General features: G+C 43.7%; 1 protein-coding gene across 1 annotated transcript; it reads right to left on the bottom strand.

Moving 5' to 3' along the window:
• Nucleotides 1-290: 290 nt before the first annotated feature.
• LOC135525252 (carbohydrate sulfotransferase 1-like) lies at nt 291-22,256 on the bottom strand. The gene is made up of 3 exons (XM_064952974.1): nt 22,171-22,256; nt 7,437-7,611; nt 291-1,595 (listed from the first exon to the last, which is right to left on the bottom strand). Exons 1-3 carry the CDS (start codon nt 22,171-22,173, stop codon nt 457-459), a joined length of 1,317 nt encoding a protein of 438 aa, XP_064809046.1. The 5' UTR covers nt 22,174-22,256; the 3' UTR covers nt 291-456.
• Nucleotides 22,257-22,711: the final 455 nt, after the last annotated feature.

The following is a 22,711-nucleotide window of genomic DNA, read 5'->3' as shown; positions in this document are numbered from 1 at the left end:
TTGTCAGCACGAGTATCTGGACTCTCATTGGCTAGAATGGTTCTACCTGATCTCGTCTCCTCCCGCCTGCCTTTCATCTTTGAGAACATGTATTTCCATTGTTAGAGCGGTCACTCGACTGTCTTGTCAATGTAATATATAATCTTTGGTGATGTACAACTTCGTATCATTGGCTAGGTCTACACAGACAGTCCAATTCTGATCTTTCACCCAATTATAGGCAAAATAGCTGATCTGATTGGTCAAAATGTATTTATTTGATTTAACCCTTATTTTACCAGGTAAGTTGACTGAGAACACATTCTCATTTACAGCAACGACCTGGGGAATAGTTACAGGGAAGAGGATTTGTAAAGACCAATTAGTAGAAAAAGATCCAAATTGGACTGCCTGTGTGAAAACAGTTACACTATGAAGCTCGTGTAGCATTACATCCAACCACCTGCATGGTCACAGTTATAGGAGAGTCTGAAATGTCCTGGGCTCCACCAAACTATTCGACATGTTTCTGAGATCAGCCACAGAGTGGACCACCCTGTAGCCTAGAAGAGAGAGTGTATCATTGCAGAGCGTCTGCAAAGTCCTCACTATATCAAACCCTAGTTTTAGCCTCCAGCTCTCCGCTGTGGCTTTGGAGTCTCTGGTGGTGGAATACTTATAGTTCCACTCGGATGTAGAAGGCACGCTGTTGTTGGTGTTCTGTGCGATCCACGAGCGCACGTTCTCATCCATCTCCAGTCCCACAAACTTGTATAGCTCCCGGGCCTTCTCCGCTGGGTTGAGGGCCAGGTCCTCGTAGCGGACCAGGAGATAGCGTCCACGCAGCCATGCCGGTCTCTGCAGCCCCGTCTCTGCCGACTCCGCCATGTCCCTACAGGTGCTGGTGATCTGCGATAGGTCCACGTAGCGTGGCTTCCTGCCTGTAGCATTCCAGATCTTCCAGGCGCGGAACTGCTCAGAGAAGGCCATCATCCGTGAGGCCAGGATGGCTCTGGGATCACGCACCAAGTGTACGATCCTCAAGTCCAGCCGTGGGTCCTCGGTCAGGGTACGCAGGTCCCCCACCTCCGGAACACGAACTGTCTTGATAGCCACATGACCCCGCGACAGACATGCCATGGAGGCCAGGGTGAGGTTCAGCGCACCGCACTTCTTGGGGCACCAGGTCTCATCAGGCTGTCCCCCAGAGGCCCCCTCCCCACCCTCAGGGCACACAGGGTTGGAGCAGAGTGCTCGGCTGGAGCTACGGCGAAAGAAGGACCCAGTGATGTGTTCCTGGGGCTCGGGGCGGATGTAGTTCTCCAGGAAGCGCAGGTCGCAGGTGTAGAGGTTAAGGAGGAGGTCCCGGTAGGCCCCCAGCAGGGCCCGGCGGTCCAGGGCTCGACGCAGCCTACTGCTGGAGTTGGTGAAGGCCTGTTGGACGTGATAAAGGGGCTCGAACACATAGAAGATTCCAGGGTGCTGGTTGAAGAGCTGGCCAGTGAAGGAGGAGCCGCTGCGTGTGGTGGTGAACAGGAGGATGTGGCGCCGGGAGGCCGCGGCCGACATCTCCATGGGCAACATGCTGTCGTCACACAGAGCTCTCCACCTGGAGTCTAGATGTACAAAGGGACAAGGAAAGGATCTGTACCCCATGTAATACACATAGAATCCTATTGTACTGTGAAGAATTTCATAAACTACAGTATACAGTTGATTAAGTATTAAAGTATTAATAGTAGAATAAAAAATGATAGTCAACCAAGGCCCATAATATTGTTTTACATTTTCTCATCAATCTGCACACAATGCCCCATAAAGACAAAGTAAAAACAGGTTTTTAATTGTTTCTGCAAAATGTATAAAAAAACAACTGAAATATCACATTTACATAACTATTCATACTCTATACTCAGTACTTTGTTGAAAGACCTATGGCAGCGATTACAGCCTTGAGTCTTTTTGGGTATGACGCTACAAGCTTGGCACACCTGTATTTGGGAGTTTCTCCCATTCTTCTCTGCAGATCATCTCAAGCTCTGTCAGGTTGGATGGGGAGGGTCCTGCACAGCTATTTTCAGGTCTCTCCAGAGATCTTCGATTGGGTTCAAATCCTGGCTCTGGCACTCCAATCAAGGACATTAAGAGACTTGTCCCGACTGTGTGCTTAGAGTCGTAGTCCTGTTGGAAGGTGAACCTTCACCCCAGTCTGAGGTCCTGAGCTTTCTGGAGCACGTTTTCACCAAGGATCTCTCTGTACTTCTCTCCATTCATCTTTCCCTCGATCCTGACAAGTCTACCAGTCCCTGCCACTGAAAAACATCTCCCACAGCATGTTGCTGCCACCACCATGCTTCCCCGTAGGGATGGTGCCTTGTTTCCTCCAGACGTGAAGCTTGTATTCAGGCCAAAGTGTTCAATCTTGGTTTAATCGGACCAGATAATCTTGTTTGTCATGGCCTGAGAGTGCCTTTTGGCAAACTCCAAGCAAGCTGTCATGGACCTTTTACTGAGGAGTGGCTTCCATCTGGCTATTATACCATAAAAGCCTGAATGGTGGAGCGCTGCAAAGATGGTTGTCTATCTGGAATGTTCCCCCATTTCCACAGAGGAACTCTGGAGCTCTGTCAGAGTGACCATCGGGTTCTTGGTCACCTCCCTGACCAAGGCCCTTTTCCCCCAATTGCTCAGTTTGGCCGGGCGGCCAGCTCGAGGAAGAGTCTTGGTGGTTCCAAACTTCTGCCATTTAAGAATGATGGAGGCCACTGTGTTCTTTGGGACCTTCAATGCTGCAGACATTTTTTGGTACCCTTCCCCAGATCTATGCCTCGACACAATTCTGTCTCTGAGCTCTACAGACAATTCCTTCGACTTGTCCTGGTTTTTGTTTTTTGCTCTGACATGCACTGTCAACTGTGGGACTTTATATAGACAAGTGTGTGCCTTTCCAAATCATGTCTAATCAATTGAATTTACCACAGGTGGACTCTAATCAAGTTGTAGAAACATCTCAAGGATGATCAATGAAAACAGGATGCACCTGAGCTCAATTTCGATTCTGAATACTTATATAAGGTATTTTGTTTTTGTTATTTGTAATACATTTGCAAACATTTCTAAAAACCTGCTTTGTCATGATGAGGTATTGTGTGTAGATTAAAGGGACCAAAACCGAAGAAATACAAAAAAAACATTTAATACATTTTAGAATAAGGCTGTAACGTAACAAAATATGGAAATAGTCAAGGGGTCTGAATACTTTTCTCGAATGCACTGTACAATATTAATGGTCTTGGTTGACTATTATTCTTTATTCCACTACTTTATGAATACAACTTTGAATATTAATTGTTAGACTAATCCACTCAAAAACTATATTTTGTTATTTTTGTGTAACTTGCCATATCATATTTTCTTCTCGAAAATCCTAAATCTTGAAAACTTGACAGCCGACATGCAAAACATTGTGGGACTGTATCAAGAGTGGATTCATTTTAAAAAATGAAAAAGATAGTTTTGGTATTTTTCCTTTAAGGAGATTATTCGTTAAATTATTCCTTTAAGGAGAACACCTTCAGACAAAGATGTTCTGCAATCAACCCTAAGTTCTTAACACATAGACACATGGAAAGAAAGAAACTTATAAAATAAAATAGAATCTGGTTTCATCATCATAACAGAGGACTGAGAAAAACCAAGTGAAGATTCTATCAAGCCAATTTCCTTAATAATTCAGAAGGTAAACATGCATGAGTAAGATGCTTGTCTGCCGATGTTTACCCAGGGACCAGTGAAATGGTTCCTCTAAATATAGAGCAGATTGCTACCATGTGTAATTACTGCTGATGAGGAGTTGATTGCAAATGGGACGTTACTTTTATGCGGAGACGAGCTTGACGAAAGGTGCATACAGCCACCGCACGAAAGCTGATTAATTAAGATAAATTGGAAGATAATTGTCAAATGAATCAAAATGAATCACAGATATTACATATCTCTCATCCTCTCCTCCATGAAAAAGTGGAATTCCCTTGGTGAAGGATTAGCCTACCATTTTCTCTCTCGAGTGTCACTGACTAATGCCCCCACACAAACAAATGTGGCTTTTATGTGGGAAAAACATTGACAAAATCAAACTTGTGAACCTTAAATGTACAGTACCAGTCAGAAGTTTGGGGGTTTTCTTTTTTTGTACTATTTTCTACATTGTAGAATAATAGTGAAGACATCGAAACTATGAAATAACACATATGGAGTCATGTAGTAACCGAAAAAGTGTTAAACAAATCAAAATAGATTATTTAAAGTAGCTACCCATTGCCTTGATGACAGCCTTGCACACTCGTGGCATTCTCTCAACCAGCTTCACCTGGACTGCTTTTCAAACAGTCTTGAAGGACTTCCCACATATGCTGAGCTCTTGTTGGCTGCTTTTCCTTCACTCTGCGGTCCAACTTATCCAAAACCATCTCAATTGGGTTGCGGTCGTGTGATTGTGGAGGCCAGGTCATCTGATGCAGCACTCCATCACTCTCCTTCTTGGTCAAATAGCCCTTACACAGCCTGGAGGTGGGTTGGGTCATTGTCCTATTAAAAACAAAAACAAATGATAGTCCCACTAAGCGCAAACCAGATCAGGTGGAATATCGCTGCAGAATGCTGTGGTAGCCATGCTGATTAAGTGTGCCTTGAATTCTAAATAAATCACTGACAGTGTCACCAGCAAAGCACCCCCACACCATCACACTTCCTCCTCCATGCTTCACAGTGGGAATCACACATGCAGAGATCATAAGTTCACCTATTCTGCATCTCACAAAGACACGGTGGTTGGAGCCAAAAATCGCAAATTTGGACTCATCAGACCAAAGGACAGATTTCCACAGGTCTAATGTCCATTGATCGTGTTTCTTGGCCCAAGAAAATCTCTTGTTATTATTGGTGTCCTTTAGTAGTGTTTTTTTTGCAGCAATTCAACCATGAAGACCTGATTCACACATTCTCCTCTGAACAGTTGATGTTGAGATGTGTCTGTTACTTAAACTCTGTGAAGCATTTATTTGGGCTGAAATTTCTGAGGCTGGTAACTCTAATGAACTTAGCCTCTGTAGCAGAGGTAATTCTGGGTCTTCCTTTCCTGGGACGGTCCTCATGAGAGCCAGTTTCATCATTGCGCTGAATGGTTTTTGTTACTGCACTTGAAGAAACGTTCAAAATTCTTGACATTTTCCGGATTGACTGACCTTCATGTCGATTCTCTTTGCTTATTTGAGCTGTTCTTGCAATAATATGGACTTGGTCTTTTACCAAATAGGGCTATCTTCTGTATACCACCCCTACCTTGTCACAACATAACTGATTGGCTCAAACTCATTAAGAAGGAAAGAAATTCCACGAATTGACTTTTAACAGGCACACCTGTTACTTGAAATGTATTCCCAGTGACTACCTCATGAAGCTGGTTGAGAGAATGGTTACTGGTTACTACCTGATTCCATATGTGTTATTTCATAGTTTTGATGTCTTCACTAGTATTCTACAATGTAGAAAATAGTCAAAACAAAGAAAAATCTTTGAATGAGTAGGTGTGTCCAAACTTTCAACTGGTATTGTATATACTCAATAATGAGTTATATGAAATATATTATCAATCAATTATAAAATAGGAACATCTATGTATTCTCTCTACTGGTCACATTTAGAGTGACTGCTGGCCATCAGTTGAAATTGTCACGTAAAGAAGAACACAAATTAGAATGTCTAGATACATAATAGTAATTTTCAAGGAATATTGTACTTTAATTAACTGGATAACAAAATATATACAGTAGAACATATAGCTACTTCTGTACAGTAGAACAGATAGCTACTTCTGTACAGTAGAACAGATAGCTACTTCTGTACAGTAGAACATATCGCTACAGTTCTTCTGTACAGTAGAACATAGAGCTACTGCTGTACAATGGAACATATAGCTCCAGTTCTGCACATTAGAACATATATCTACTTTTGTACAGTAGAACATACAGCTACAGAACTTCTGTATGGTAGAACAGATAGCTACTTCTGTACAGTAGAACATGTAGCTACATCGGTACAGTAGAACAGATAGCTACTTCTGTACAGTAGAACAGAGAGCTTCTTCTGGACAGTAGAACAGATAGCTACATTACTTCTGTACAGTAGAACAAATAGCTACTTCTGTACAGTAGAACAGATGGCTACTTCTGTACAATAGAACAGATAGCTACTTCTGTACAGTAGAACAGATAGCTACAGTACTTCTGTACAGTAGAACAGATAGCTACAGTACTTCTGTACAGTAGAACAGATAGCTACGCTACTTCTGTACAGTAGAACAGAAAGCTACGCTACTTCTGTACAGTAGAACAGATAGCTACGCTACTTCTGTACAGTAGAACAGATAGCTACTTCTGTACAGTAGAACAGATAGCTACAGTAGAACAGATAGCTACTTCTCTACAGTAGAACAGATAGCTACTTCTGTAAAGTAGAAAAGATAGCTACAGTACTTCTGTACAGTAGAACATACAGCTACAGTACTTCTGTACAGTAGAACAGATAGCTACTTCGGTACAGTAGAACATACAGCTACAGTACTTCTGTACAGTAGAACATATAGCTACAGTACTTCTGTACAGTCGAACAGATAGCTACTTCTGTACAGTAGAACAGATAGCTACTTCTGTACAGTAGAACATGTAGCTACTTCTGTACAGTAGAACAGATAGCTACTTCTGTACAGTAGAACAGATAGCTACAGTACTTCTGTACAGTAGAACATATAGCTACAGTTCTTCTGTACAGTAGAACATATAGCTACAGTTCTTCTCTACAGTAGAACATATAGCTACAGTTCTTCTCTACAGTAGAACGTATATCTACAGTTCTTCTCTACAGTAGAACGTATATCTACAGTTCTTCTCCACAGTAGAACGTATATCTACAGTTCTTCTCTACAGTAGAACATATATCTACAGTTCTTCTCTACAGTAGAACATATTTCTACAGTTCTTCTCTACAGTAGAACATATAGCTACTTCTGTTTGTTACTCTGTGTTGTTATGTGTTTGTTATGTGCTATATATACGGTCCAGCCACTTTGTTCTGTATTAGTGGTTACATGCTTGGCAGAGTCATGTCTATACCTTTGGACATGCGGCTGTGGTAGACACACACAAAGTAGGCGACAACATACAGTAGAACATGTGCTTCCTAAGCCATATAAAGCACAGCCACTTTGTGCTTGTTTTTCTCTGTGTGTGCTTGGCATAGTTTTGACACTACCTTTGCACTGTGGGCTCTGGAAATAGTGGACTCCTTAGTAGACACACAAAGTAGAAACAGTGGAATGTGTGCTCCCTTTGCCATTTAGAGTACAGCCACTTGTGCTTTTTGTTGTGCATTAGTGGCTACATGCTGGAGTTTTGTCCTACCTTTGGGCTGTCGGCTCTGGCAGTGGTAGACGCCACCGTGGCAGGGCCCAGACAGGGAGTCCCTCAGGGTGCGGATGGCTGTGTACTGGACCCCCAGAGAGGCACACACCAGCAACAGCACTGTCTTCCAGGAGCACTCCATCCTGCCGCCTCCTCCACCCCTACATCCTACATGCTGCAGCCACCGGGGGAAACATAGAGAGGTCACACTCTACTCAGGTAAACGTGGTGCAGAAGAGTAGGCATTTGGGATTTGACATTTTGACTTTCATCTTTCTGCAGACATTCTGACCAGATTAGTTTTGTACCATAGCTTATTATCAGTACATACAAGGGAGCTACAATAACATATGACCATTTAAACACATATTACCAGAATAACTCAACCTTAATATTTCAACCGTACAGCATATAGCATATGTACACTGATAACTGATGGCTGTCTTCATCTAAACCCAAAGTCTCTGCCATGAAATCATAGTTTGTTTACCATTGGGAAAGAGAGACCTGGGTTAAAATACCGAAGCAATAAAAGGCATTAGAGCAAAAAGCCTCTATTTTCCCACCTTCAGGTTAATGGTAGGTAATAGCACCTGCCGATCCAGATTATTAAAACCCCTTCCAGCCATGCTTCCACAAACACTCCAAATTGCTCTCTTAGCACTTAGTGAAATAGATCCAAATAGCTCCACACATGAGCAAATATCATCAAAGCCATACCTTGATAGTACTAAATGTATAAATAGAAGGAGAAATTGGAAATGCCTCCTCTTTCTCTCTCTCTCTCTCTCTCCATCCCTCCACCATCCCTTCTCCCTTTTAATTCCTCATGTTCATTGATGATGTTTATGTCTTTGTGGCAGGTTAATGTCCCCAGGAACATATCTTACAGCCCAGAGATAAGCTTTTGACGTTCCATTCATCACAAACAGGCAGCATCCCTCCCTGCCATAGACATTCACTGTAAAGAATGGGATCAAAAATTGCCCACATCATAGTAGACATAATCTAGCACAAGAGCAATAAACTAGCACAATAACATATTATTTGATTATTTTAACTCTAGGAAAATAAAAGATAGTGATTTGTAAGACTGATCTGTCTGTCTGAAGTTGTCACGCCCTGGTCTAAGTATTTTGTGTTTTTCTTCATTTATTTGGTCAGGCCAGGGTGTGGCATGGGTTTTTGTATGTGGTGTGTTTTGTCTTGGGGTTTTTTCATAGGTATTGGGATTGGAGCTTAGTGGGGTGTTCTAGGTGAATCTATGGCTGTCTGAAGTGGTTCTCAATCAGAGGCAGGTGTTTATCGTTGTCTCTGATTGGGAACCATATTTAGGCAGCCATATTCTTTGAGTGTTTCGTGGGTGATTGTCCTTAGTGTCGTTTTGTCTGTCGTGTATTAGTTTGCACCAGTATTAGGCTGTTTCGGTTTTCGTTGCGTTCATTGTTTTTGTAGTGTTTGTATTTTGATTCGTGTTTCTTCAGTTTATTAAACATGGATCGTAATCTACACGCCGCATTTTGGTCTGACTCTCCTTCACACATAGAACGCCGTAACAGAAGTGTCAATGATTTCCATGAAAAATGTATATCTGAGCATGAATGATTGAATGAGATCAAATAATGAGTAACTTTGACCAGGCTACTTAATACCATTGATTCTCACTGAAAGAAAAGAACAGGCAATCAGTCGTTATGACAGCACATGTACAGCCCGTACAGCCTGTATGCATATTGGAGATCATGTGAATCCTCAGTGACTAGTTTGGTTTTCATTGCCATTCATAATCAGAGCTCACAGACCCTCCGCTCCTTGTCCTCCCGAGACAACAGAAGCAGATGCCAAGTGTACGGATTAAAGCAATTTGATTTGTAAGGGACTTGTCTTCCCTCTCAAGATCTGGCATTTTGCCGCTATGGGATTCCTCCCATATATTCCATCAACAGCTCGAAAACGGACTTTGTATTTTGAATTGTCTGTTGGCCTCATCTATTTTTCATAGCATAACAGCATTACAGAGGATAAATGCCTCGGGGGATGATAGGTTTTAGAAGACACAGTGTGTCTCATGCTGGGTGTTGTTTTTGAAGAATTACAGTGGGACCTGAGCAGGTGTTTTTCTAGTCTAAATAAAAGGGACAACAGGAGATAATGGCTTTTGTGCTTTAAAGTCCAGAGAAGGGGAGGTGGTCTTTGAAGTGAGGCATATGGGGGGAAAGAGAGGCTTTTGGGAAGCAGGTGAAAGCGGTGACAATGGACAATAGTGACAACTAAAAGTCTGAATTCATTTAATTATTGGTTCCGTACACAGTTTAGCAGATGTCATAGTGGGTGCAGCAAAATGCTTATGTTACTAGCTCCTAACAGTGTAGTAAAATGTCAAACAAGTACACCCAAAATATTCAATTAAAACTAGAAACAAGAAATGAAGAATGAAGAATGTAAGGACGAATCCAATGAACAAATTAAATAACACTGTATCAGTAATTCAAATGCAATATATGCATATATACACAAATATATAGTCAGTGTGATGTGTACAGCAGTAGATAGATTACAGTGAGCTATGTTGAGAATCCAGTGTAGTGCTGTCAGAGCGTGGACGAGCGGCGCTCCCTCACTTCTTTCAATTTGAGAATACATTGAGCTGGTAAAACTGTTTCTGGAAAATTCATTCTGAGAAATTCTAAATAAATTATATTTAATTACCATAAAAATTCAATGAAAAACGATAGCATGAGAAACCAAATAAATGTGTATACGTAGCAGCCTAGAGGTAGGTAAATAGTGTTTTCTTCCTCGTCTTCCCTCTGGCGGTGGAGAGAATGATGAACTATTCTGCTACTTGTTTGCACTGCGGAGGCCCGTCGGAGGCTTGACCACATTGGCCAATCAGAATGTTGAAAAAAAAATCTAAATTCACTGTGTGTCTGCCTTGATGTTCATAAAACTCCACGGACCACTCTTGCGAAGTGGAACCCAGAAGGATATGTGACCACTTGGTTATGGCGACACCCAAGCCAGAGTGGCCACCGCAAAGACCAAGGAGCCTGACCCTCTCTGGAAGTTGCTGTAGCCCTTCCTCAGGATATTTAGCCTACATTGGCTATTGGTTGAGATGCAGGACCCGTTCTAGCTTTGTATGTCAGGATTGGTAATTGGAAATGTGAATTGGGCCAAGTTGGAGGTAATAATGCATTTACTGTAGGTTACCGTATATTGAGATGAATGAATACACCACAACAAAGGCTTGATTTTATGGCTGTTTTAAAAAACTACTTCCTGCAATTGTACATAGTAATGATTTATTTTCACTACTTGTAACAAGGCACAAGGCGAGACCCAGATGCAGATTCAGGAGGCAGATGGTTGGAGTCTTACAATGTTTATTAATTCAAAGGGGTAGGCAAGAGAATGGTCGTGGACATTCAAAAAGGTCAAAACCAGATCAGAGTCCAGGAGGTACAGAGTGACAGACAGGCTCGTGGTCAATGCAGGCAGAATGGTCAGGCAGGCGGGTACAAAGTCCAGAAACAGCCAAGGGTCAAAACCTGGAGGACTAGAAAAAGGAGAATGCAAAAAGCAGGAGAAAGGGAAAACTGCTGGTTGACTTGGAAACATACAAGACGAACTGGCTCACAGAGACAGGAAACACAGAGATAAATACATTGGGGAAAATCAGCAACACCTGGAGGGGGTGGAGGCAATCACAAGGACAGGTGAAACAGATCAGTGCGTGACAACTTTGTCAATTGATTTGATATCATGTATAATCTATGCAAATAAATTAATAGTTCTGTAATAGGTCATGTTGTAACTACGTGTTCAATCCAATTTTATTTATGAAACAGCGTGTAAACTATGCAATACAATAAAATGCCTACTCTCAAATAAAGCTGTTCTCGCAAACAGTGCAATGATGTTAAGCTATATCTATATTTGTATTGACATTAGGCTATAGCCTACAAATAGCTATAACATGTAGTCGTAGGCCTACTGCAAATTATTGTTGATTGTTTCTGAACTGGCCGAATGGCATCTCTGTCCTTATTATTCTTTATTGAGGGAAAACCCATTGAGACCATGGTCTCATTCCCAAGGGTGCCCTAATCACAACAAACAATACATTGTAAAACAAAACAGCAATCAATACAAAACACAACATTTATGAAAAGTTACAGTCCTCATCTACTAGGTCCTCAATTAACACCCTCAACTGCCCTGTCACGTTCTGGCCTTTATTTCCTTTGTTTTGTCATTATTTAGTATGGTCAGGGCGTGAGTTGGGGTGGGCAGTCTATGTTTGTTTTTCTATGATTTGGGTATTTCTATGTTTCGGCCTAGTATGGTTCTCAATCAGAGGCAGGTGTCATTAGTTGTCTCTGATTGAAAATCATACTTAGGTAGCCTGGGTTTCACTGTGTGTTTGTGGGTGATTGTTCCTGTCTCTGTGTTTGCACCAGATAGGGCTGTTTAGGTTTTCTCACGTTTATTGTTTTTGTTAGTCTATTCATGTATAGTTTTCTTTATTAAAGAACCATGAATAGAAACCACGCTGCATTTTGGTCCGCCTCTCCTTCAACTCAAGAGAACCGTTACAGAATCACCCACCACACAGGACCAAGCGGCGTGGTAACGGGCAACAGCAACAGCGGCGCAAAGAGGAATGGACATGGGACGATGTATTGGACGGCAAGGGTTGCTACACATGGGAGGAGATCCTGGCGGGAAAGGATCGCCTTCCATGGGAACAGGTGGAGGCAGCTAGGAGAGCAGAGGCAGCCGGAGAGAGGAGCCGGCGATATGAGGGAACACGGCTGGCAAGGAAGCCCGAGAGGCAGCCCAAAACATTTCTTGGGTGGGGGCACACAGGAAGTATGGCGATGCCAGGTAGGAGACCTGAGCCAACTTCCTGTGCTTACCGGGGGGCAAGAAAGACCGGGCAGGCACCGTGTTATGCTGTTTAGCGCACGGTGTCCCCAGTGCGGGTGCATAGCCCGGTGCGGTACATACCAGCTCCGCGTATCGGCCGGGCTAGAGTGGGCATCGAGCCAAGTGCCATGAAGCCGGCTCTATGCATCTGGTCTCCAGTGCGTCTCCTTGGGCCGGCTTACATGGCACCAGCCTTGCGCACGGTGTCCCCGGTTCGCCTGCATAGCCCAGTGCGGGCTATTCCACCTCACAGCACTGGCAGGGCGACCGGGACCATTCAACCGGGTAAGGTTGGGCAGGCTCGGTGCTCAAGAGTTCCAGTGCGCCTGCACGGTCTGGTCTATTCCGGTACCACCTCCACACACCAGCCCTCCGGTGGCAGCCCCCCGCACCAGGCTGTCTCTCCGTCTCATCCTTACAGGTGCTCCCGCCTGTCCAGCGCTGCCGGAGCCTTCCTCCTCTCCAGCGCTGCCGGAGTCTCCCGCCTCTCCGGCGCTGCGAGAGCCTTCCTCCTCTCCAGCGCAGCCGGAGTCTCCTGCCTGTTCGGCGCTGCCAGAGCTCACACCCCTCAGTCCAGAGGCACCAGAGCCCCTCATTCCAGAGGCGCCAGAGCTCCTTAGTCCAGCGCTGCCAGAGCCTTCCTCTCCAGCGTTGCCGGAGCTTCCCGTCTGCCCAGCGCCATCTGAGCTACCCGTCTGCCCAGCGCCGCCTGAGCCACCCTTCTGCCCATCGCCGCCTAAGCCACCCGTCTGCACAGCACCGCCAGTGCCGCCAGTCTGCCCAGCGCCGCCAGTGCCACCAGTCTGCCAGGAGCCGCCAGTGCCGGCAGTCTGCAAGGAGCCGCCAGTGCCGCCAGTCTGCAAGGAGCAGCCAGTCTGCAAGGGGCCGCCAGTCAGCCAGGGGCCGCTAGTGCCGCCAATCAGCCAGGGGCCACCAGTGCCGCCAGTCAGCTAGGGGCCGCCGGTGCCGCCAGTCAGCCAGGGGCCACCAGTCAGCCAGGGGCCGCCAGTGCTGCCAGTCAGCCAGGGGCCGCCAGTGCCCCTCAGCCCAGAGGCGCCAGAGACCCTCAGCCCAGAGGCGCCAGAGCCTTTCAGCCCAGAGGCGCCAGAGCCCCTCAGCCCAGAGGCGCCAGAGCCCCTCAGCGCAGAGCCCCTGCCCCTCAGCCTCAGAGTTCTGCAAATTGTTCCAGCAGTGAGGCGCATTAAAACTGGCGGATTTACCTAATTTGGTGGAGACCCGAGGAACCTTAAGAGTTAACCAACCACGTGAACGGGTTTGATAACTCATGTTTTTATACTTCAACTACAAAGTTAGGTAAGTCGGAGAAGAGCTTCGTAAACCAAAAAGTTAAGTGATCTATGGGACATTAATGAGGAGCTGGCAACCTTTTAATATAGGATGTAGTGATGAGTATTAAAACTGTCACGGTCAGGTGCAGAGAAGAGACCAGACGAGGAATCAGTGGTTAAGGATAAACATAATATTTTATTGAGAAACGGTAGCCTCAGGATCACCGTACACTTAAAAAAACACCAAACACTAAGTCTCGAAAAGTCACTCAGGAAATGACCACACATGGTAAACAATTCAAGCTTCTGCAAAGGACAACAGAAAACACACCTCTTTTAACAGGGAAATCAAAATTAATAAATTGGACACACCTGAATCTACACACAATACCCTATGATGACAAAGCAAAACAGGTTTTTAGAAAATGTGCAAATGTATAAAAAAATATATGAAAAATTACATTTACATAAGTATTCAGAACCTTTACTCAGTACTTTGTTGATGCACCTTTGGCAGCGTTTACAGATCTGAGTCTTCTTGGGTATGACAAGCTTGGCACGCCGGCTCTGTCAGGTTGGATGGGGAGCGTTGCTGCACAGATATTTTCAGGTCTGATGCAATAAGCATGGCACACCTGTATTTGGGGAGTTTCTCCCATTCTTCTCTGCAGATCCTCTAAAGCTCTGTCAGGTTGGATAGGGAGCATCGCTGCACAGCTATTTTCAGGTCTCTCCAAGAGATGTTCGATTGGGTTGAAGTCCAGGCTCTGGCTGGGCCACTTAAGGACATTCAGCGACTTGTCCCAAAGCCACTCCTGCGTTGCCATGGCTGTGTGCTTAGGGTCATTTTCCTGTTGGAAGGTGAACCTTCACCCTAGTTTGAGGTCCTGAGGACACTGGAGCGCGTTTTCATCAAAGGTCGCTCTGTACTTTGCTCCGTTCATCTTTCCCTCAATCCTGTCTAGTCTCCCAGTCCCTGCAGCTGAAAAAGATCCCCACAGTATGATGCTGCCACCAACATGCATCACCATCGAGATGGTGCCATGTATCCTCCAGACATGACGCTTGGCATTCAGGCCAAAGAGTTCAATATTGGTTTCATCAGACCATAGAATCTTGTTTATCATGGTCTGTGAGTCTTTAGGTGCCTTTTGGCAAAGTCCAAGTGGGCTGTCATGTGCCTTTTACCACGGAGTGGCTTCCATCTGGCCACTCTACCATAAAGGCCTGATTGGTGGAGTGCTGCAGAGATGGTTGTCCTTCTGGAAGGTTCTCCCATCTCCACAGAGGAACTCTGAAGCTCTGTCAGAGTGACCATCAGGTTCTTGGTCACCTCCTTGACGAAGGCCCATCTCTCCCGATTGCTCAGTTTGGCCTGACGGCCAGCACTAGGAAGAGTCTTGGTGGTTCCAAACTTCTTTCATTGAAGAATGATGGAGGCCACTGTGTTCTTGGGGGCCTTCAATGCTACATACTGTACATGTTTTGGTATCCTTCCCCAGATCTGAGCCTCAACACAATCCTGTCTCGGAGCTCTACAGACAATTCCTTTGACTTCATGGCTTGGTTTTTGCTCTGACATGCACTGTCAACTGTGGAACTTTATATAGACAGGTGTGTGCCTTATATAGACAGGAATTTACCACAGGTGGACTCCATGTCACGCCCTGACCTTAGAGATTATTTTTATGTCTCTATTTTGTGTTCTTAATCAGAGGCAGCTGTCTATCGCTGTCTCTGATTGAGAACCATAGTTAGGTAGCCTTTTCCCACCTGTGTTTTGTGGGTAGTTGTTTCCTGTTTTGTGTCAGCACGAGACAGAACTGTTTCAGTTTCGTTCGTTCTCTTTGTTGTTTTTTATTTCGTGTTCAGTTCAATTAATAAATCATGAACCCTTCCCACGCTGCGCTTTGGTCCTCTTCTTCAAACAGCCGTTACAGAACTACCCACCACCAATGGATCAAGCAGCGTGGAAGAGAGGACTGGACATGGGAGGACATTCTGGACGGCAAGGGATCCTACACATGGGAGGAGATCCTGGCTGGAAGGGATCGCCTCCCATGGGAACAGGTGAAGGCAGCCAGGAGAGCAGAGGCAGCAGGAGAAAGGAACCAGCGGTATGAGGGAACACGGCTGGCAAGGAAGCCCGAGAGGAAGCCCCCCCCAAAAAATGTTGGGGGGTACACAGGGAGTCAGGTTGAAGACCTGAGCCCAATCCCCGAGCATGTGACTGGCGAGCATGTGACTGGTCAGGCCCAGTGCTATGGGGTGATGTGCACTGTGTCTCGGCCGAGCATTCACAGGCCGGTGTACTCAGTGCCAGCGTCCCGCATTTGCCGGGTGGAAGCTGGGTGGGGCCAGCTCTGCGCTCGAGAGCGCCAGTGCGCCTCCACGGCCAGTGTGTCCGGTGCCTCGGCCAAGGAGGAGGCCGTCTGTATGTCTCCCCAGCCTGGTGAGTCCCGTGCCTGTTCCCAGAACCAGGTCTCCTATGTGTCTCCCCAGCCTGGTGAGTCCTGTGCCTGTCTCCTGTCCGGAGCTGCCAGAGTCGCCCTCCTGTCCGGAGCTGCCAGAGTCGCCCTCTTGTCCGGAGCTGCCAGAGAAGCCAGTCCGGGGCCAGCGGCGAGGGTCCCCGCTCCAGAGGCGCCGCATAAGGTGTAGCGGGGTCCATGTCCCGCACCAGATCCTCCACCGCGGATAGATGCCCACCCAGACCCTCCCCTATAGGTTTAGGTTTTGCGGCCGGAGTCCGCACTTTTTGGGGGGGGGGGCCCCTGACCATAGAGATCCTTTTCATGTCTCTATTTTGGTTTGGTCAGGGCGTGGGTTGGGGTGGGCATTCTATGTTTTGTGTTCTATGTTTTCTATTTCTGTGTGTTTGTCCGGGTGTGGTGTTCAATCAGAGGCAGCTGTCTATTGTTGTCTCTAATTGAGAACCATACTTAGGTAGCCTTTTCCCACCTGTGTTTTGTGGGTAGTTGTTTTCTGTTTTGTGTTTCTGCACCTGACAGGACTGTTTTTGTTTTCGTTCATTCTCTTTGTTATTTTGTTTTGTGTTCAGTTTAAATAAAAATAACATGAACACTTACCACGCTGCGCTTTGGTCCACACCTTCATACGACGACCGTTACACTCCAATCAAGTTGTAGAAACATCTCAAGGATGATCAATGGAAACAGGATGAGCTCAATTTCGAGTCTCATAGCAAAGGGTTTGAATATGTATGTAAATAAGGTATTTATGTTTTTTAATATATTTGCAAAAATGTCTAAAAACCTGCTTTCGCTTTGTCATTATGGGGTATTGTATGTAGATTGATGAGGGTAAATCCATTGTAACGTAGCTAAATGTGGGAAAAGTCAAGGGGTCTGAATACTTTCCGAATGCACTGTATATATAGTCTTGCGCATATTAAGTACAAGTTCAAAACTAACCAGAGCATTTTTTGTAAAGCAACAAAGTCAGGTTGCCGCTCAAGCAACGCCTGGTCTACATTTGGGGCAATGGCATACATAACTGTATCGCCTGCATAACGAGGAATATTATGAGTTTTAACAGAGACCAATATCATTTATATAAATAGTAAATAGAACAGGTCCCAATACCGACCCCTGTGGTACACCTTTGGGAATATCCCGGAACATAGACTTAACACCATCAGAAATCACACATTGTGTCCTATCTGATAAATAATTCTCAAACCACTTGCATGAAGTCTGATCCAGGCCCATTTCAGTGAACATTTGAATGAGAGTGTGATGGTCAACAGTGTCAAAGGCTTTGGAAAGGTCTATCAATAAGGAAGCACAATCATTTTTATAATCTAAGCAATTTAACACATCATGTAATACAAGCGTAACAGCTGAAACGGTGTTATGTCCAGGACTAAAACCGGATTTTGTGCTATCCTCAGCACCACAAGTTGGTTCAACTTCTTTAACATCATTGTGCTTCAATCGCTTAAAACGGCATTTCATCTAGATCAGTTGCCTACTCCCTATAGTCCTACTCGTCACGTATAATTGTTATTACAAATAGAAGATGATCACTTCTCACAATGGTGCTTGTTTTGTAAAGTTAGAACAGAGCTGAATCCATGTCTCACAAGATCACGTAATGATTAATTTGACTTTTAAATAACAGAACCGAGTATAATACCATAGCATAGTAGACCTATAACGTTACTGCTATACCAAAAACACCTCATTTCTAATGAGATTTTAGGATGGTTAGTCCAAAAAATATATATCATGCTCCAAAACTCAACAGAGCGTGCCACTAGGTAGGTTATACGCTTTGATTGAAACAAAATACAGGAAGTCTAATAGTTTGTTAATTAATTAAAACTTCTTGAAGCTACCCATCCCTTTAGCGAGATAATTGTCATCAACAACCGCTAAATTGTAGAGCGCCACATTCAAATAATATTACTAAAAATATTTATATTCATGAAATCACAAGTGCAATATAGTGAAACACAGCTTAGCCTTTTGTTAATCCACCTGTCGTGTCAGGTTTTGAAAATATGCTTTACAGTGAAAGCAATCCAAGTGTTTGTGTAAGTTTATTGATCGCTGGACAAAACATTATGAACCCCTAGCATCAAGTAACTTGGTCATGAAAATCAGAAAAGCAATCCAATTAATCGTTTACCTTTGATGATCTTCGGACGTTTTCACTCACGAGACTCCCAGTTACACAATAAATGTTCCTTTTGTTCCATAAAGATTATTTTTATAACCAAAATACCTCTGTTTGTCACGTTATGTTCAGAAATCCACAGGAAAGAGCGATCACGACAACGCAGACGAAAATTCCAAATATTATCCTTTTTGTCCACAGAAACATGTCAAACGTTTTTTCTAATCAATCCTCAGGTTGTTTTAAAATATATAATTGATAATATATCAACCGCAGCTGTCTTTTTCAGTAGGAGAGGGACAGACAATGGCTGCCCAAACTCTGTTGCGCGAGCAAAATGCTGCTGGCACCCAGCCATACAATGACGTAATCTTATTGTTCTCACTAATTTTTCAAAATAAAAGCCTGAAACTATGTCTAATGACTGTTGACACCTTGAGGAAGCGATAGGAAAGGAATCTGGTTGATATCCCTTTAAATGGAGCAAAGGCAGGCTACGGAACATGGAGTTTTCAAAATAGAAGCCACTTCCTGGTTTGATTTTCCTCAGGGTTTCGCCTGCAATATCAGTTCTGATTTACTCACTGACAATATTTTGACCGTTTTGGAAACATTAGAGTGTTTTCCATCCTAATCTGTCAATTATATGCATATTCTAGCCTCTGGTCCTGAGAAATTGGCCGTTTACTTTGGGAACATTATTTTTCCAAACATAAAAATAGTGCCCCCGAGCTTCAAGAGGTTTAAGACCATCTGCTCTAATTCACTCACCAAACAGTTATTCAAGAAGATCTTAATGCATCTTCCCATGAAACTGATTGAGATCAATCAAATGATTGTCATGGACCAGTAAAATGTGAAGAATTATCATTCACGATTGACAGTGATGATGGCCTATTTTGAAAGTAGGTAACCTATACCTAACTTGGTGTTTGAGGGTATTAAAAAATAACATTTTCTTTAGACAATATGTGTGGGCATAGTGCAATTGAAGTATGTGTTCTATGTATATTCTATAATGATAGGCCATTCGATTGGCTGTCGGTACCAACTTTGATTGACAAAATGATGATGTCATTTAAAAAAAAATAACACTACAACACTGATGGGTGTATGCATGTTTGAGTGTACAGGACCAGTCAAAAGATTGGACACACCTACCCATTCAAAGGTGTTTCTTTATATTTACTATTTTCTACATTGTAGAATAATAGTGAAGACATCAAAACTATGAAATAACACATATGGAATCTTGTAGTAACCAAAAAAATGTTAAACAAATCAACATATATTTTATATTTGAGATTCTTCAAAGTAGCCTCCCTTCGCCTTGATGACAACTTTGCACACTCTTGGCATTCTCTTAACCAGCTTCATGAGGTAGTCACCTGGAATGCATTACAATTAAAAGGTGTACCTTCTTAAAAGTTAATTTGTGGAATGTCTTTCCTTCTTAATGTTTTTGAGCCAATCAGTTGTGTTGTGACAAGGTAGGGGTGGTATACAGAAGATAGCCCTATTTGGTAAAATACCAAATCCATATTATGGCAAGAACAGCTCAAATACCCAATGAGAAATGACAGTCCATCATTACTTTAAGACATGAAGGCCAGTCAATCCGGAACATTTCTAGTTTCTTCAAGTGCAGTCGCAAAAAACATCAAGCACTATGATGAAACTGGCTCTCAATAGGACCGCCACCAGAAAGGAAGACCCAGAGCTAACTCTGCTGCAGAGGATAAGTTCAACAGAGTTACCAGCCTCAGAAATCGCAGCCCAAATAAATGCTTCACAGAGTTCAAGTGACAAACACATCTCAACATCAACTTTTCAGAGGACACTGCGTGAATCAGGCCTTCATTGTCTAATTGCTGCAAAGAAACAACTACTAAAGGACACCAATAAGAAGAAGAGACTTGCTTGGGCCAAGAAACAAGAGCAATGGACATTAGACCGTTGGAAATCTGTCCTTTGGTTTGCGCTTAGTGGGAGTATCATTTGTTTTTCAAAAAGACAATGACCCAACACACCGCCAGGCTGTGTAAGGGCTATTTGACCAAGAAGGAGAGTGATGGAGTGCTGATTTCAGATGACCTGGCCTCCACAATCACCCGACCTCAACCCAATTGAGATGGTTTTGGATGAGTTGGACAGCAGAGTGAAGGAGAAGCAGCCAACAAGTGCTTAGCATATGTGGGAACTGTTGGAAAAGCATTCCATGTGAAGCTGGTTGTGAGAATCCCAAAAGTGTGCAAAACTTTGAAGTTTTGGGTGGCTACTTTGAAGAATATGGGTGGCTACTTTGAAGAATATAAAATATATTTATACTATATACTAATACTATATGATTCCATATGCGTTATTTCATAGTTTTGATGTCTTCACTACTATTCCACAATGTACAAAATAGTAAAAATAAAGAAAAACCCTTGAATGAGTAGGTGTCCAAACTTTTGACTGGTACTGTATATGTGAGTACAGGAGTCCACTAGTGTATGAGGTGTGTGTGTGTGTGTGTGACCTGGTGTGTGTTTGTTTTGTGTGAGTGAGTCTATCGTTACCTCTTACTACAGGAGGTGGTGGGCTCGGTAGCTGTTCAACAGTCTGGAGATAGAAGCTGTTTATCAGACTTAAGGTCCTGGCTTACTGCTAGATGGTAGCAGAGTGAACAGACTGTGACTCGGGTGGTCCTTATGATCTTCTTGGCCTTCCTTTGACACAGAGTGCTGTAAATTTCCTAGAGGGCAGGCAGCATACATGCAACACACCAAGGTTTGGACAACACATTCAACATCATACAAATATTTCACAACACATTCTCACACATATTCCTGTCCAGTCACACTTGAAACAGCCTCTCTCTCTCTCTCTCTCTCTCTCGAAACAGCCTCTCTCTCTCTCCCTAACACAGGGAGCATGCCATGTACCATCTGGAACAGCGTAAACTTGCACAGCACAGCACAGCCACCGGCAAAGCAGCTAAGAGAGAAGAGAGCACTCTCAGATAGAGGGGAGCTCCACTAACCAGAGGCTACAGATGAACCCCCGCAATATGAGAGAAGATGAATCTAGTCCTACATGCCTCCTCGAGCTCAAAGGAAAAATAAGTGCACACTGGCACTTTTAGATGTGGAGAGGTCAATTGTGGATCTTCTCTTGTGTGTACTTACAGCACCTGTATTTACACTGACTGCATAGACATGATTATGATTCAATAGGATATGAATGCATCATGCAACATGCAAAAAGAGGCAGGTGTGTGCATGAACACATACACACATTCACATAGCCTGCATTTGCCCTAGCCAAGTGCAATATCAATTTGTTAGACAATAGATAGACTACAAGGTAAAAAAAAAAAAAAAAAAAACATGACATTATAAAAGGTGCATTTTAAACAAAAAAGTGATGTCTAAATGCAGTGTTATTCAAATAAAAACGTTATATATGTATTCTCTATCAGAGCAACAGGGTGGAAAGCGTTGTGCACCTGCGTTCCAAGGAATGTGCACAGTAAATAAATATACAATGTTATGACATGTTGTCTACATAGGCCTACTACTTCTTCAAGATATAAGAAATCACACAACTATGTAAACTATCAGTGGCGCGGACTCGGAGCCAACATCCTCCAACATAACCGGAGGGAGTCTACGGTGCACCGTTCGGTACCTGTGTAGTCCAGGTAAGAGTGAGTTCAAGCAAAGTCCATCGTTATTTATCACCGGTCCGGCAGATAGGCTACGATCGATATCTGACAGTATAGATAATAATTTCTCACACTTCAAAGTCACACAAATAATGACGTATGAAAGAATACGAATAGCGAGCAAAGCACAAAACAACAATAAAATAAAAACCCTGCTTCATCTTACCATATAAACTCTCTGTCAAATCAGCTCGGTAACGTCAAATGCATTGGTGGCACCCTTGTTACAGAAGCTCCGTCAGCATCTTCTTGTTCTCGACTGTGTGTCCAGCAGCGGAGTGTGGGATGAGAGGAATGGGAACTGAGTGTCAGAGCAGGCAGCGAGCGGCTTGTGGAAAGGCGCGAAGGGATGGAGCAGCAAGAGAGAGCGTGAGTACGAAAAGCAGTAGGCAAGCCACCCCAGTGTCATTTTATGCCCAAGGCTGACTCCAAAGTTAATTTATTTCGATGTATTTATATAATAGCCTTTGAATCATCACACATTTTATAATAACTGTAAATCTATACTAGATTTGTGGAAACAGGTGCATATGGTAAGCAAAACAACCTGATGGGCTATTGATAACTATTGGAACTATTCTGTATTTAGTGCCTGTGTCCATTTTGTTTAGCGTTATGTGAACGTATACAGTATATTGTAATTCTGCAGTGTGCAGAATATCTCCAACATCTATTTTCATCAATGCAGCCAGGAGGGATGCCTCCGC

The sequence above is a fragment of the Oncorhynchus masou genome, chromosome 31, assembly GCF_036934945.1.
Source record: "Oncorhynchus masou masou isolate Uvic2021 chromosome 31, UVic_Omas_1.1, whole genome shotgun sequence".
NCBI classification, from domain to species: domain Eukaryota; kingdom Metazoa; phylum Chordata; class Actinopteri; order Salmoniformes; family Salmonidae; genus Oncorhynchus; species Oncorhynchus masou.
This window is presented reverse-complemented; position numbering and strand designations above follow the sequence as displayed.

Excerpts from the sequence above, each read along its gene's own strand:
- LOC135525252 (XM_064952974.1), bottom strand. Across the intron at positions 1,596-7,436 it reads CCAGAGCCGACAGCCCAAAG|ACTCCAGGTGGAGAGCTCTG; the intron begins GTAGGACAAAAC and ends TTGTACATCTAG.